Raw genomic sequence first — 15,646 nt, forward strand, 5'->3', positions numbered from 1 at the left:
GAGGAGGAGGAGGAGGAGGAAGAGGAGGAGGAGGAGGAGGAGGAAGAAGAAGAGGAGGAGGAGGAGGAAGAAGAGGAGGAGGAGGAGGAGGAGGCAGAGGAGGAGGAGGCAAGAGGAGGAGGAGGCAAGAGGAGGAGGAGGCAAGAGGAGGAGGAGGCAGAGGAGGAGGAGGAGGAGGAGGAGGAGGAAGAAGAAGAGGAGAGGAGGAGGAGGAGGAAGAAGAGGAGGAGGAAGAAGAGGAGAGAAGGAGGAGGAGGAGGAGGAGGAGGAAGAAGAAGAGGACAAGGAGGATTAAGAGGAGGAGGAGGAGGAGGAGGCAGAGGAGGAGGAGGCAAGAGGAGGAGGAGGCAAGAGGAGGAGGAGGCAAGAGGAGGAGGAGGCAAGAGGAGGAGGAGGCAGAGGAGGAGAAGGAGGAGGAGAAGGAGGAGGAAGAAGAAGAGGAGGAGGAGGAGGAGGAGGAGGAGGAGGAGGAAGAAGAGGAGGAGGAGGAGGAGGAGGAGGAGGAAGAAGAAGAGGAGGAGGAGGAAGAAGAATACGTAATGATAACAATAATACATAATAATAATAATACATAATAATAATAATACATAATAATAATACATAATAATAATAATAGGTAATAATAAATGTTCACCCATGACAGTAACAAGATAAGGGGAGATAACATCTGATAAGTGCTGACGTTTGATGAGGGTAAATGAGGGTAGAGCTGATGCCAAAAGATGAGATAAACATCTCCCTCCCTTTGTTTTTGCTGGTATACTAACATTTCTGTCTGTCTATTTGCCTGTCTGTCAAGCTCCCTGTCTATCCGTCTAGCTCTCTGTCTCAGAGAGCCACAAGACTGCGTCATCACTTTTACTCACATCTTCAAGCAGAGTATAGCACTTTGTCTGGGTTTCTTGGGTTATCCTAGGTAATTTATACTATGTATACTTGTATTTATATGTACCTGTGAGACAGAGATAAAAAGACAGATAGAATGAGGGAGAAAGATAATTAGATAGAATGGAGGAAGGGAAGCAGCATCCGACCCCATTGTTTTGACAGGCGGGAGGGGGGAGTGAGTAATGAGACAATATGTCATTTTGACAGCTGCCGACTCCTGGTAATTTACACTATGGAGGAGGAGGAGAAGGAGAAGGAGGAAGAGTAGGGGGAAGAGGAAGAAGAGGAGGAGGAGGAAGAGGAGGAGGAGGAGGAGGAAGAAGAAGAGTAGGAGGAAGAGGAATAAGAGGAAGAGGAGGAGGAAGAGGAATAGTAGGAGGAAGATTAGGGGGAAGAGGAGGAAGAGGAAGAGGAGGAGGAGGAGGGTGGAACACTAGTACACTGGTACTGGTACACTAACATTTCTGTCTGTCTATTTGTCTGTCTGTCAAGCTCCCTGTCTATCTGTCTATCCGTCTAGCTCTCTGTCTCAGAGAGCCACAAGACTGTGTCATCACTTTTACTCACATCTTCAAGCAGAGTATAGCACTTTGTCTGGATTTCTTGGGTTATCCTAGGTAATTTATACTATGTATACTTGTATTTATGTGTACCTGTGAGACAGAGATAGACAGACAGATAGAAAGAGAGAGACAGATTGAAAGAGATAGAATGAGGGAGAAAGATAAAACACCATTGTGTATGACACCATGTTTCAGAGTTCCACAAGCTGCAGAACTAATAGGAATATGTTCAGTGACTGTATATTGGTATATATATATTATAGAACAATAATAATAAACAATGTTTTGTATTGTTTGTTTTTGTAAACAAGTTTTGTAAACAATATATTGATAATTATGTTTGTGTGCTTATTGTGTTGTATACAACGAGTGTATATATGTATATTGCACCTTACTTTGGTCTCATAGGCCACATAAGTTATGTGAAAAAATAAAATAGTGAAAAAAACAACAAACCTTCAAATACAAGTAAACTAAAGTTTACCGGGTGAGCGGCAGTCGCCGCTGTTGCCATACGCGGCTCATTTTCTGCAAACTTCATGCATCCATATCTCCGTAAGTATTGATGGTAAATTTTTTTTGTTTATCCTATAATGTTTAGAAAAAAAAAACTCTATTTTTCATAAGAAAAAATAATTTTTTTTTTTTTTGAAATTTGGCCGACCCTGAGAACGAGTTTCGGAGAGGGCCTGTCGACCCTCAAAGGGTTAACTGTATTTATGTGTATGTTTACCTGAATAAACTACTGACTTACTTGACTGACTTACTGATTTGACTGATTTATTGACTGGACCGAATGACTGACTGATTTGACTGATTTACTGACTTGACTTACTGATTGGACTGACTGACTTACTGACTAGACTAAGTGACTTACTGACTTGTCTGGCTATACTGACTATACTGACTTGACTTACTGACTTTACTGTACAGTGGTCCCTCGCTTTTCGTAGTTCTCGGCAATCATAAATTTCGCCAATCATAGGGATATTTTCGTATAAACATGGACTCACTTTTCACAGGTTGACTCGCGAATAGTAGTTCGTCCGGGACGCGTACGCATGGTGTGAGCCGGGGCAGCCTCCCTACCCAGCCAGTCTGGCATTGTTTACCAGTGAGTGAAGGTTCCCTCAAGTGCTCCTACGAAATATTTCATAATATCCCACTCATTTTAGTGCTAACAATTACTAAATAAGCTACCATGGCTCCAAAGAAAGCTCCTAGTGCCAAGCCTGTGGTAAAGAAGGTGAGAAATATGTACAGTGACAAAGTCTTGGGCCATTTTAGGGAAGTGTTAAAGAGACGCCAGAAACAGAGCTCTCTTCACAGTTACTTTGCGAGACAGGACTAGAGTGACTCTCAAGGTGGTCCTAGTGGCATTAAGAAACAGAGAAGAGAAGCAACCCCAGAGAAGCAATTGGTACCTGAGGTGTTGCTGGAAGGGGATTCCCCTTCCAAACTGTAAACAATCCAATCTTTCTCCTCCTCCAGTCTCCAATACACTAAGAAGAATCTCCAATAAAGGTAAGTGTTATGCTGTTAATGTTTCATTCATCATTTCCCATTGTATTGTTTATGTACTATATGTGAAACATATAAGGCTAAAGAGGTCTTTGTGGCATTTATGGATTTGGAAAAGGCGTATGACAGGGTGGATAGGGGGGCAATGTGGCAGATGTTGCAAGTGTATGGTGTAGGAGGTAGGTTACTGAAAGCAGTGAAGAGTTTTTACGAGGATAGTGAGGCTCAAGTTAGAGTATGTAGGAAAGAGGGAAATTATTTCCCAGTAAAAGTAGGCCTTAGACAAGGATGTGTGATGTCACCGTGGTTGTTTAATATATTTATAGATGGGGTTGTAAGAGAAGTAAATGCGAGGGTCTTGACAAGAGGCGTGGAGTTAAAAGATAAAGAATCACACACAAAGTGGGAGTTGTCACAGCTGCTCTTTGCTGATGACACTGTGCTCTTGGGAGATTCTGAAGAGAAGTTGCAGAGATTGGTGGATGAATTTGGTAGGGTGTGCAAAAGAAGAAAATTAAAGGTGAATACAGGAAAGAGTAAGGTTATGAGGATAACAAAAAGATTAGGTGATGAAAGATTGAATATCAGATTGGAGGGAGAGAGTATGGAGGAGGTGAATGTATTCAGATATTTGGGAGTGGACATGTCAGCGGATGGGTCTATGAAAGATGAGGTGAATCATAGAATTGATGAGGGAAAAAGAGTGAGTGGTGCACTTAGGAGTCTGTGGAGACAAAGAACTTTGTCCTTGGAGGCAAAGAAGGGAATGTATGAGAGTATAGTTTTACCAACGCTCTTATATGGGTGTGAAGCATGGGTGATGAATGTTGCAGCGAGGAGAAGGCTGGAGGCAGTGGAGATGTCATGTCTGAGGGCAATGTGTGGTGTGAATATAATGCAGAGAATTCGTAGTTTGGAAGTTAGGGGGAGGTGCGGGATTACCAAAACTGTTGTCCAGAGGGCTGAGGAAGGGTTGCTGAGGTGGTTCGGACATGTAGAGAGAATGGAGCGAAACAGAATGACTTCAAGAGTGTATCAGTCTGTAGTGGAAGGAAGGCGGGGTAGGGGTCGGCCTAGGAAAGGTTGGAGAGAGGGGGTAAAGGAGGTTTTGTGTGCGAGGGGCTTGGACTTCCAGCAGGCATGCGTGAGCGTGTTTGATAGGAGTGAATGGAGACAAATGGTTTTTAATACTTGACGTGCTGTTGGAGTGTGAGCAAAGTAACATTTATGAAGGGATTCAGGGAAACCGGCAGGCCGGACTTGAGTCCTGGAGATGGGAAGTACAGTGCCTCCACTCTGAAGGAGGGGTGTTAATGTTGCAGTTTAAAAACTGTAGTGTAAAGCACCCTTCTGGCAAGACAGTGATGGAGTGAATGATGGTGAAAGTTTTTCTTTTTCGGGCCACCCTGCCTTGGTGGGAATCGGCCAGTGTGATAATAAAAAAATAAAAAAATGTATATTTCATGTAAAAAAATTTTTTGTTTTAATACTTCTGGGTGTCAGGAACGGATTAATTGTATTTACATTATTTCTTATGGGGAAAATTGATTCGCAAATCGTAAATTTTGTTTATAGTAGCTCCTCCAGGAACGGATTAATTACGAAAAACGAGGGACCACTGTATATTAGTCACGTCATTATAGTAATACTGACATGACTTACTGACTGGTCTGAGTGACTTCACTGATTTGACTTACTTGATTAACCCTTTCAGGGTCCGTCCCGTAGATCTACGGCTTTGCGTTCAGGGTCCAAACCGTAGATCTACGCCATGAGCTCAGCTCACTCTGATAAACTGTAAGTGGTACATTTGGGCCTAGATATGAGAGAATACATCTATGTGGTATGTGTGCACCACATAAAACAGATCCTGCAGCACACTGTGTATAATGAGAGAAAAAACTGAAATCATGATTTTTCGATTAAAACAGCGACTTTGCAGTGTTTTTTCATATGTTTTTTATAGTTGTATTTGCGATTTCTTGGTCTCATTTGATAGAATGGAAAACATATTACAGAAGTAGTGATAATTTTGATTGGTTTTAGCACTGGAAATGGCTTGAAACTGAGCTCAAAGTAGCAGAAATGTTAAATTTTTGCCAATATTCAAGAGTAAACAAACGACCTCACACGTCTAATACACACAAGCTGGTGGGTCTAATATGCATTCACAAATATGGTGATGATATTTATACAATTATTACAGTATTGCATAACAGTAAATCTTCTATTTTTTGGTGTCAATAAAAATTCATTATGTGAATAAAAAATCAAAATGGAATTTATTTGTAAAGCCTCAAAACATAACTAATGAACAGAGGAAATGTTAGTTTATTTCCAGGAATACCTACATTGTTTATTCTGGACCCTATTTTGAAATTGGAATATTTTGAACTTTGTGTTAAATTGGCCAAATTAACAATTTCCGATCACTTTAATTTGTAGTTGAAACAGTTGACTTGGCGATTTCTTGTGCTCAATCGATAGAATAGAAGTAATACTAGTGAAATAGCTAAGAATTTGGTTGACTGGAATAATGTAATTGGCCTAAAATGGGAGTCAAAGTCGGCAAAATAGCCGATTTGTAAATATTGCTGACACATCAAAATTCGCGAGAGCATAATTACGTCAATTTTCCATCAAATTTCATACTTTTTGTTTTCTTTCCTTCACAAAAAGATTCTCTACCATTTCATAAGAAAAATAAAAAAAAAAAATATTTGAAAATTCTTGGACACTGGGGCACCACTTCAGATTTGGGCCTTGGACCCTGAAGGGGTTAACTGACCTACTGACTTGACTGACTTACTGACTGATATATTGATTTGACTGTACTTACCTGACTGACTGACTTACTGACTTGACAACCATCCACCTCAGACCAGTAGGGACACAGCATGTCTCTCCACCCCCATCACAATCATCAACACCAGTTACCACAGTTTAATGTAAGAAATATTATTTCTGTTGCATTTGTAGCCTTAAACAATAGAAAAGCATAATACATAATGACAATGAACAACAGTTTACATTATCATTTTTATTTTTGTATTATTCTAGACCTAAAAATTAAAGTTGTTTGGTTTTTTGGGGACCCAGAAACGTAACCCTATTTTTCCAATAAGTTTTTCAGTTCCTTTCACACGGATTTTGTCTGATACTGCATTTTCAGGAACATAACTACCGTGGTAATCAACAGTCTGCTGTATACACTAAGTGTTTATTCGGCACTGTACACACACCAGGTGTATGTCCCTCTGTGTAGATACACATGATGTATGTCCCTATGTGTAGATATACCTGGTGTATGTCCCTCAATGTAGATATGTCAGGTCTATGTCCCTCAAAGTAGATACACCTAATGTATAGCTCTCAATTTATATACATGAGGTGATTTTCTTTTTTCAACAAGTCGGCCGTCTCCCACCGAGGCAGGGTGACCCAAAAAGAAAGAAAATCCCCGAAACGAAAATACTTTCATCATCATTCAACACTTTCACCTCACTCAAACATAATCACTATTTCTGCAGAGGCACTCAGATACGACAGTTTAGACGTCCCTCCAAACTGTCTATATCCCAGACCCCATCCTTTAAAGTGCAAGCATTGTACTTCCCATTTCCAGGACTCAAGTCTGGCTAAATCTATAATAACTGGTTTCCCTGAATCCCTTCACTAAATATTACCCTGCTCACACTCCAAGAGCTCGTCAAGTCCCAAAAACCATTCGTCTCCATTTATGCCTATCTAACACGCTCACACATGCTTACTGGAAGTCCAAGCCCAGCACCCACAAAACCTCCTTTACCCCCTCCCTCGAAACCTTTTCGAGGACGACCCTTACCCCGCCTTCCCTCTCCTACAGATTTATACGCTCTCCAAGTCATTCTACTTTGATCCATTCTCTCTAAATGACAAAAACCACCTCAATAACCCCTTGTTAGCCCTTTGACTAATACTTTTATTAACTCCACACCTCCTCTAATTTCCACACTCCAAATTTTATGCATAATATTTAAACCACACATTGCCCTTAGACAGGACATCTCCACTGCCTCCAACCGCCTCCTCACTGCAGCATTTACAACCCAAGCTTCACACCCATAAAAGAGTGTTAGTACCACTATACTCTTGTACATTCCCTTCTTTGCCTCCATGGTTAACATTTTTTTTGTCTCCACAGATACCTCAATGCACCACTCATCTTTTTTCCTTCATCAATTCTATGGTTAACCTCATCCTTTATAAACCCGTCAAGTCAACTCCCAAATATCTGAAAACATTCACTTCTTCCATACTCCCTCTCTCCAATGTGATATTCAATTTTTCAAAACCTAAATCATTTGATACCCTTATCACCTTATCTATGTTCACTTTCAACTTTCTGCCTTTACACACCTTCCCAAACTTGTCTATTAACCTTTGCAACTTTTCTTTAAAATCTCCCATAAGCACAATATCATCAGCAAAAAGTAACTGTGTCAATGCCCATTTTGTACATGATTCCCCATAATTTAATCCCACTCCTCTTCCCATGAGATGAAAAGCCTTGTATATATATACCTGATGTACATCTCAGTGTAAATACAAAGATTTTTTTTTTTTTCAACAAGTCGGCCGTCTCCCACCGAGGCAAGGTGACCCAAAGAGAAAGAAAATCCCCAAAAAGAAAATACTTTCATCATCATTCAACACTTTCACCTCACTCACACATAATCACTGCTTTTGCAGAGGTGCCCAGAATACAACAGTTTAGAAGTATATACGTATAAAAATACACAATACAGTGGACCCCCGCATAACGATTTTAATCCGTGCAAGAGGGGTAATTGTTATGCGAAATAATCGGTATGTGAATGAATTTTCCCCATAAGAAATAATGGAAATAAAATTAATCCGTGCAAGACACCCAAAAGTATGAAAAAAAAAATTTTTTACCACATGAAATATACATTTTCCCACACACAAAGAGAAGGATACATGCACAATAGTAGAGTAGTACATGCACAGTATATATTGTGCATGTACTAGTCTACTAAATGAAGAATAAATGACACTTACCTTTATTGAAGATGCAGTAATGACTGATGAGACACTGTGTCCTGGGAGTGCCTTTTCCTCCTGAGTACTGTAGGTCCTGTTTGGCATTTTCTTCCAGAACAGGCCTTATCACACTGTGTATGCCACTACGATTCTTAAATCTCTCAAACCAACCTTTGCTGGCTTTAAATTCACCAATATGAGCACTAGTTCCAGGCATTTTTCCCTGTTCACCTGGGTGTTAGTCGACTTGTGTGGGTTGCATCCTGGGAGACAAGATTAAGGACCCCAATGGAAATAAGTTAGACAGTCTTCGATGACACTGACTTTTTTGGGTTATCCTGGGTGGAAAATCCTCTGGGGTTAATTGTTTCTTGGTATTCTCAATAAGCCACACCAACAACGGTGCTACAGCAGCAGCAGCAGCTGACGGTGGTACAGCAGCAACAGACGATGCTACAGCAGCAACAGACGATGTTACAGCAGCAGCAGACGATGCTACAGCAACAGCAGCAGCTGACGGTGGTACAGCAGCAACAGACGATGTTACAGCAGCAGCAGACGATGCTACAGCAGCAGCAGCAGCTGACGGTGGTACAGCAGCAACAGACGATGCTACAGCAGCAACAGACGATGTTACAGCAGCAGCAGACGATGCTACAGCAGCAGCAGCAGCTGACGGTGGTACAGCAGCAACAGACGATGTTACAGCAGCAGCAGACGATGCTACAGCAGCAGCAGCAGCTGACAGTGCAGCAGCAGCAGCAGCTGACAGTGCAGCAGCAGCAGCAGCTGACAGTGCAGCAGCAGCAGCAGCTGTACCACCAATAGTAGCGATGGTTGATTGGGGTTTATTATACAACCTGGCCAGCTCGGAGACACGCACTCCACTTTCATACTTATCAATGATCTTTTTCTTCATCTCTATTGTAATTCTCACCCTTATTGCTGTAGGGTTGGCACTAGAAGCTTTCTTGGGGCCCATGGTCACTTATTTTCCAGAAAAAGCACCGAAAACACTGTAATAATACGAAATATTCCGATTGTATGCTTGGATGTTACCGCGGAGGCTGGCTGGTAAACAATGCCACCGGCGGAACATGTGAGCGTGGCTCAGGCCGCACATTGGACGCGTCTCGGACGAAAATCGGTGAGCGGGTTTTTAAGCGGTATGTGAGGCAAAATTTTGGCGATTAAAGCAAGCGGTATGCGGATTAATCGCTATGTGATGCCATCGGTATGCGGGGGTCCACTGTATATCTCTCCAAAATGCCAATATCCCAAACCCCTCCTTTAGAGTGCAGGCATTGTACTTCCCATTTCCAGGACTCAAGTCCGGTTATATAAAATAACCGGTTTCCCTGAATCCCTTCACTAAATATTACCCTGTTCACACTCCAACAGAGCGTCAGGTCCCAAATACCATTTGTCTCCATTCACTCCTATCTAACACACTCATGCACGCTTGCTGGAAGTCCAAACCCTTCGCCCACAAAACCTCCTTTACCCCCTCCCTCCAACCTTTTCAAGGACGACCCCTACCTCACCTTCCTTCCCCTACAGATTTATACGCTCTCCATGTCATTCTACTTTGATTCATTCTCTCTAAATGACCGAACCACCTCAACAAACCCTTTTCAGCCCTCTGACTAATACTTTTATTAACTTCACACCTTCTCCTAATTTCCACACTCCTAATTTTTTGCATAATATTTACACCACACATTGCTCTTAGACATGACATGTCCACTTCCTCCAACCGCCTCCTCGCTGCAGCATTTTCAACCCAAGCTTCACACCCATGTAAGAGTGTTGGTACTACTATACTTTCATACATTCCCCCTTCTTAGCCTCCAGAGATAACATTTTTTACCTCCACATATACCTCAATGCACCACTCACCTTTTTTCCTTCATCAATTCTATGATTAACCTCATCCTTCATAAATCCATCCGCTGACACGTCAATTCCCAAATATCTGAAAACATTCACTTCTTCCATACAAATACAAATACAAAGATATCTCAGTATATATGTTAGGTGTATATATTTTAGTGTGCACAACAGGTGTACACTCAATATCCTTGTGCATGAATAAAAAAAAAGATGGACAGAGGGATCGAAGCAAGGCCCTGGTAATAGCAAGTCCAGAGCTTTACCGCTGAGTTATGAGGCTTCTAATAGGAAGCCCCACCTCATTTTTTTACAGTAATTATGTATGAGTTAAGTGAAAGTGTTGAATGATGATGAAAGTATTTTTTTTTGAAGAATTTCTTTCATTTTGGGTCACCCTGCCTTGGTGGGAGACAACCAACTTGTTAAAAAAAAAAATGTGTATATGCATATGTATGTCCTTTAACATACATACATAGAGATGTGTACGTTTCACAGTATGTATGATGAAAAGTGCATGTCTCAGCAAATATACTGTATATCCAATGAGAGAACTACATCTCTTATATACACTGACATGCACATACGCTTCTCAGTGAATAAACACAGTTTTTAACCCATCTTTCAGGGACTAAAATATTCTTTTAAGTGTGCAGGCAGCCTCGGTGACCCACATGTGAAGTCACACAACAATAAACCTAACATTAAGAAATATTTAATGTGAGCAAGGATGTGTAATGCACATGCTAGTATGTGTAATGGTTCTGAGGATCATTTATTTATTTATTTTTTATTTATTTATTATTAATTTGGATATGATACACAGATGTACAAAGAAATACAGTTGTTAAGTGTAACGTGCCAAAAGTCCCTTGTATGCAGAGCATTATGGGCAGGCTTAAAATTAACTTAAGATTAACAAGGCAATGATATATTCAGTGGTAAAAATTATAGTGAACAAATAACAATTAAGCACAAATGAGTATTTCAAAAACAGGTCATATGGTCATTTGCAGAGTTGCTGAGCATTCAATAGAATGGAGTATTCTGTTAGGTAATGTAATTAAAACTAACAAAGTTTGATAGGGTCACAGGTAAAACATTTATGAGATACAGTTATTCAGTATTTATTTAGTTGTGGGTGAGTAAGTGATTTTTAACCCTTTCAGGGTCCGTGCCGTAGATCTACGGCTTTAGGTTCAGGGTCCAAACCGTAGATCTATGCCATGAGATCAGCTCACTCTGATAAGCTGTGAGCAGTAAATTTGGGCCTAGATATGAGAGAATACATCTATGTGGTATGTGTGCGCTACATAAAACAAATCCTGCAGCACACAGTGCATAATTAGAGAAAAAGAACTGAGACCGTAATTTTCGATTAAAACAGCAACTTTGAATTGTTTTTTCGTATGTTTTTTAAAGTTGTATTTGCAATTTCTTGGTCTCATTTGATAGAATGGAAGATATACTACAGAAGTAAAGATGATTTTGATTGGTTTTTAGTATTGGAAATGGCTTGAAACTGAGCTCAAAGTAGCAGAAATGTTAAATTTTTGCAGATGTTCAAGAGTAAACAAATGACCTCACAAGTCTAATACATGACAGCTGGTGGGTCTAATATACATTCACAAATATGATGATATTATTTATACAATTATTATGGTACTGCATAACAGTAAATCTTCTATTTTTTGGTTTGAATAAAAATTCATTAAGTGAATAAAAAATCAAAATGGAATTCATTTGTAAAGCGTTAAAACGTAACTAATGAACAGAGGAAATGTTAGTTTAGTGCCAGGAATGCCTGCATTGCTTATTCTGAACCCTATTTTGAAATTGGAATATTTTGAACTTTGCATTAAATTGGCCAAATTACCAATTTCCAGTCACTTTCTTGTGCTCAATCGATAGAATAGAAGTAATACTAGTGAAATAGCTAAGAATTTGGTTGACTGGAATACTGTAATTGGCCTAAAATGGGAGTCAAAGTCGGCAAAATTGCTGATGCATAAATATCGCCGATACATCAAAATTTGTGAGAGCATAATTTCGTCAATTTTCCATCAAATTTCATACTTTTTGTTTTATTACCTTCAGAAAGAGATTCTCTGCCATTTCATAAGAAAAAATAACAAAATTATTTTTTGAAAAATCTTGGACCCTGGTGCAAGGGTTAAGAAGAGACTTGAATTTATAAACAGACAAGGTTTCTTTTATATTCACAGGTAATGAATTCCAGATTTTTGGCCTTTTTATGTGCATTGGGTTTTTGCATAGTGTGAGATGGACACGAGGAACATCAAAGAGTGATCTGTGCCTTGTGTTATGGTCATGTGTTCTGTTGAGGTTGGTAAGGAGACGTTTGAGGGAAGGGTTTATATCCGAGTTAAGTGTTCTATGTATGTAGTAGGTACAATAATAAGAATGGATGTTTTGTACGGTGAGTAGGTTTAGAGTTTTGAAAATTGGTGGAGTGTGCTGCCTGTAGTGGGAATTTGTTATCATTTTGACTGCAGCCTTTTGTTGGGTAATTAGTGGTCTGAGATGGTTAATTGTTGTTGAGCCCCATGCACAAATTCCATAGGTGAGATAGGGGTAAATAAGTGAGTGATATAGGGCCAGGAGGAACATAGTACCGTATCTTCGATAGTATGCCTACGGTCTTGGAAATTTTCTTGGAAATTTGTTGTACATGTGTTTGAAATTTGAGTCTATTATCAAGGTGGATTCCTAAGAATTTTCCCTCTGTGAGCTTTGTGATAGGTGATCCGCTTATCATTATGTTAAGAGGGACATCTGTAGCTCTGTTACCAAACTAAATGAAGTAGGTTTTGTTATTGTTGAGAGTAAGTTTGTTAGTCATCATCCAGGTAGATATTTTCTGTAATTCGGTATTTACAGTACTGGCTAGCATGAGTGGGCTTGGGTGAGAGGAGACGAATGTAGTGTCATCTGCAAATAGTGTGGGTTTGAGTAGTTGTGATACATTTGGTAGGTCATTTATGTAAACGAGAAAGAGAAGAGGGCCAAGGACACTTCCCTGTGGGACACCAACTGTAATTGGCTGTGTGGAAGAGTTTGCTCCCTTTGTGTACACATATTGGCTTCTGTTGCTGAGCTATGGCTTTAGATAGTTGAGGGAGTGCCCTCTTATACCATAGTGCGACAATTTTATATGGAGCAAATCATAGTCAACTGTATCAAAAGCTTTACGTAAATCAATGAAGATCCCCAGGGGGACTTCTTTTTTCTCTAGGGCAGTGTATATTTGTTCTAGCATGTGTATAATAGCATCATTCATGTTTTTATTAGGCCTGAACCCAAAATGACAGGGGTTGAGTATGTTGTGGGAGATGAAGTAGGAACAGATTCTCTTATGAATTAATTTTTCGAAGATTTTAGAGAGAGGATGTAGGTTGGATACTGGCCTATAGTTATTCAAGTCTGTTTGGTCTCCTCCTTTATGTATCATCACTCTACCTACCCAAGCAAGGATGTGTAATGTACATGCTAGTATGTTGTAATGGTTCTGAGGATCATCACTCTACCAAGCCAGATTAAACCATGACTTGGACAAGTAAGAAAGAATTCTGAATTAAAGATTTAAAATATAACAGGGAAGAAAAGAAGATTGTGTGATGAATGTAAGAAGCTTGCAAGAATTCCCTGTCAGCTTGAATGCTCATGTAAGAAAAGACTCACAAAATTGACAAAATAAAAAAAAAACATTTAACATATCTCCATTCCACACAAATTTAACAGCACAGCAAAACTGCCTTGGATAGTTACTGTTTGTAATATACTTATTAGTGCTGTAGTTCTCTATTATTGCTAATAGAGGTTTAAAGTTGGAAAAAATCATACAATGAGTTAATGTTCATTTTCTCTAAGTACATAATATGTTTCCAAAAACAATCACGAGTGGACACTAATCCTACCTGGGGTAAATTACTGATGCCAGCTTTCTCAACAAAATCTTGCGCTAGCATACGGCCCACATCATAATCAGAATCCTCGTCAAACACGTCGTCAAGGTCAATACTGGGATACTTACTCTTGAAAACACTTGTTACATCAGCCACTGTGACATCCTCCTGAGCATTGGAATATATCTGAAAATGGCAAACAGTATTAGTAATTTTAAGTGACATTCACAACTTATCTCAATACATTACCATATCTGAATGCTCTCAGTACCCCTCCCCCCCCCGCTGACACGTCCACTCCCAAATATCTGAATACGTTCACCTCCTCCATACTCTCTCCCTCCAATCTGATATTCAATCTTTCATCACCTAATCTTTTTGTTATCCTCATAACCTTACTCTTTCCTGTATTCACCTTTAATTTTCTTCTTTTGCACACCCTACCAAATTCATCCACCAATCTCTGCAACTTCTCTTCAGAATCTCCCAAGAGCACAGTGTCATCAGCAAAGAGCAGCTGTGACAACTCCCACTTTGTGTGTGATTCTTTATCTTTTAACTCCACGCCTCTTGCCAAGACCCTCGCATTTACTTCTCTTACAACCCCATCTATAAATATATTGAACAACCACGGTGACATCACACATCCTTGTCTAAGGCCTACTTTTACTGGGAAAAAATTTCCCTCTTTCCTACATACTCTAACTTGAGCCTCACTATCCTCGTAAAAACTCTTCACTGCTTTCAGTAACCTACCTCCTACACCATACACTTGCAACATCTGCCACATTGCCCCCCTATCCACCCTGTCATACGCCTTTTCCAAATCCATAAAGGCCACAAAGACCTCTTTAGCCTTATCTAAATACTGTTCACTTATATGTTTCACTGTAAACACCTGGTCCACACACCCCCTACCTTTCCTAAAGCCTCCTTGTTCATCTGCTATCCTATTCTCCGTCTTACTCTTAATTCTTTCAATTATAACTCTACCATACACTTTACCAGGTACACCCAACAGACTTATCCCCCTATAATTTTTGCACTCTCTTTTATCCCCTTTGCCTTTATACAAAGGAACTATGCATGCTCTCTGCCAATCCCTAGGTACCTTACCCTCTTCCATACATTTATTAAATAATTGCACCAACCACTCCAAAACTATATCCCCACCTGCTTTTAACATTTCTATCTTTATCCCATCAATCCCGGCTGCCTTGCCCCCTTTCATTTTACCTACTGCCTCAGGAACTTCCCCCACACTCACAACTGGCTCTTCCTCACTCCTACAAGATGTTATTCCTCCTTGCCCTATACACGAAATCACAGCTTCCCTATCTTCATCAACATTTAACAATTCCTCAAAATATTCCCTCCATCTTCCCAATACCTCTAACTCTCCATTTAATAACTCTCCTCTCCTATTTTTAACTGACAAATCCATTTGTTCTCTAGGCTTTCTTAACTTGTTAATCTCACTCCAAAACTTTTTCTTATTTTCAACAAAATTTGTTGATAACATCTCACCCACTCTCTCATTTGCTCTCTTTTTACATTGCTTCACCACTCTCTTAACTTCTCTCTTTTTCTCCATATACTCTTCCCTCCTTGCATCACTTCTACTTTGTAAAAACTTCTCATATGCTAACTTTTTCTCCCTTACTACTCTCTTTACATCATCATTCCACCAATCGCTCCTCTTCCCTCCTGCACCCACTTTCCTGTAACCACAAACTTCTGCTGAACACTCTAACACTACATTTTTAAACCTACCCCATACCTCTTCGACCCCATTGCCTATGCTCTCATTAGCCC

General features: G+C 40.0%; 1 protein-coding gene across 1 annotated transcript in view; it reads right to left on the bottom strand.

The window, feature by feature from the left end:
- The window catches only part of LOC128702725 (UDP-glucose:glycoprotein glucosyltransferase 1), a gene marked incomplete at its 5' end in the record, with an annotated part of 261,894 nt that overhangs the window by 175,648 nt on the left and 70,600 nt on the right, over nt 1-15,646 (bottom strand). The window contains 1 exon segment of the mRNA XM_070101800.1: nt 13,844-14,017. Within this exon segment, the coding sequence (XP_069957901.1) occupies nt 13,844-14,017 (174 nt within the window).

Source organism: Cherax quadricarinatus, chromosome 79, assembly GCF_038502225.1.
Source record: "Cherax quadricarinatus isolate ZL_2023a chromosome 79, ASM3850222v1, whole genome shotgun sequence".
NCBI lineage: Eukaryota > Metazoa > Arthropoda > Malacostraca > Decapoda > Parastacidae > Cherax > Cherax quadricarinatus.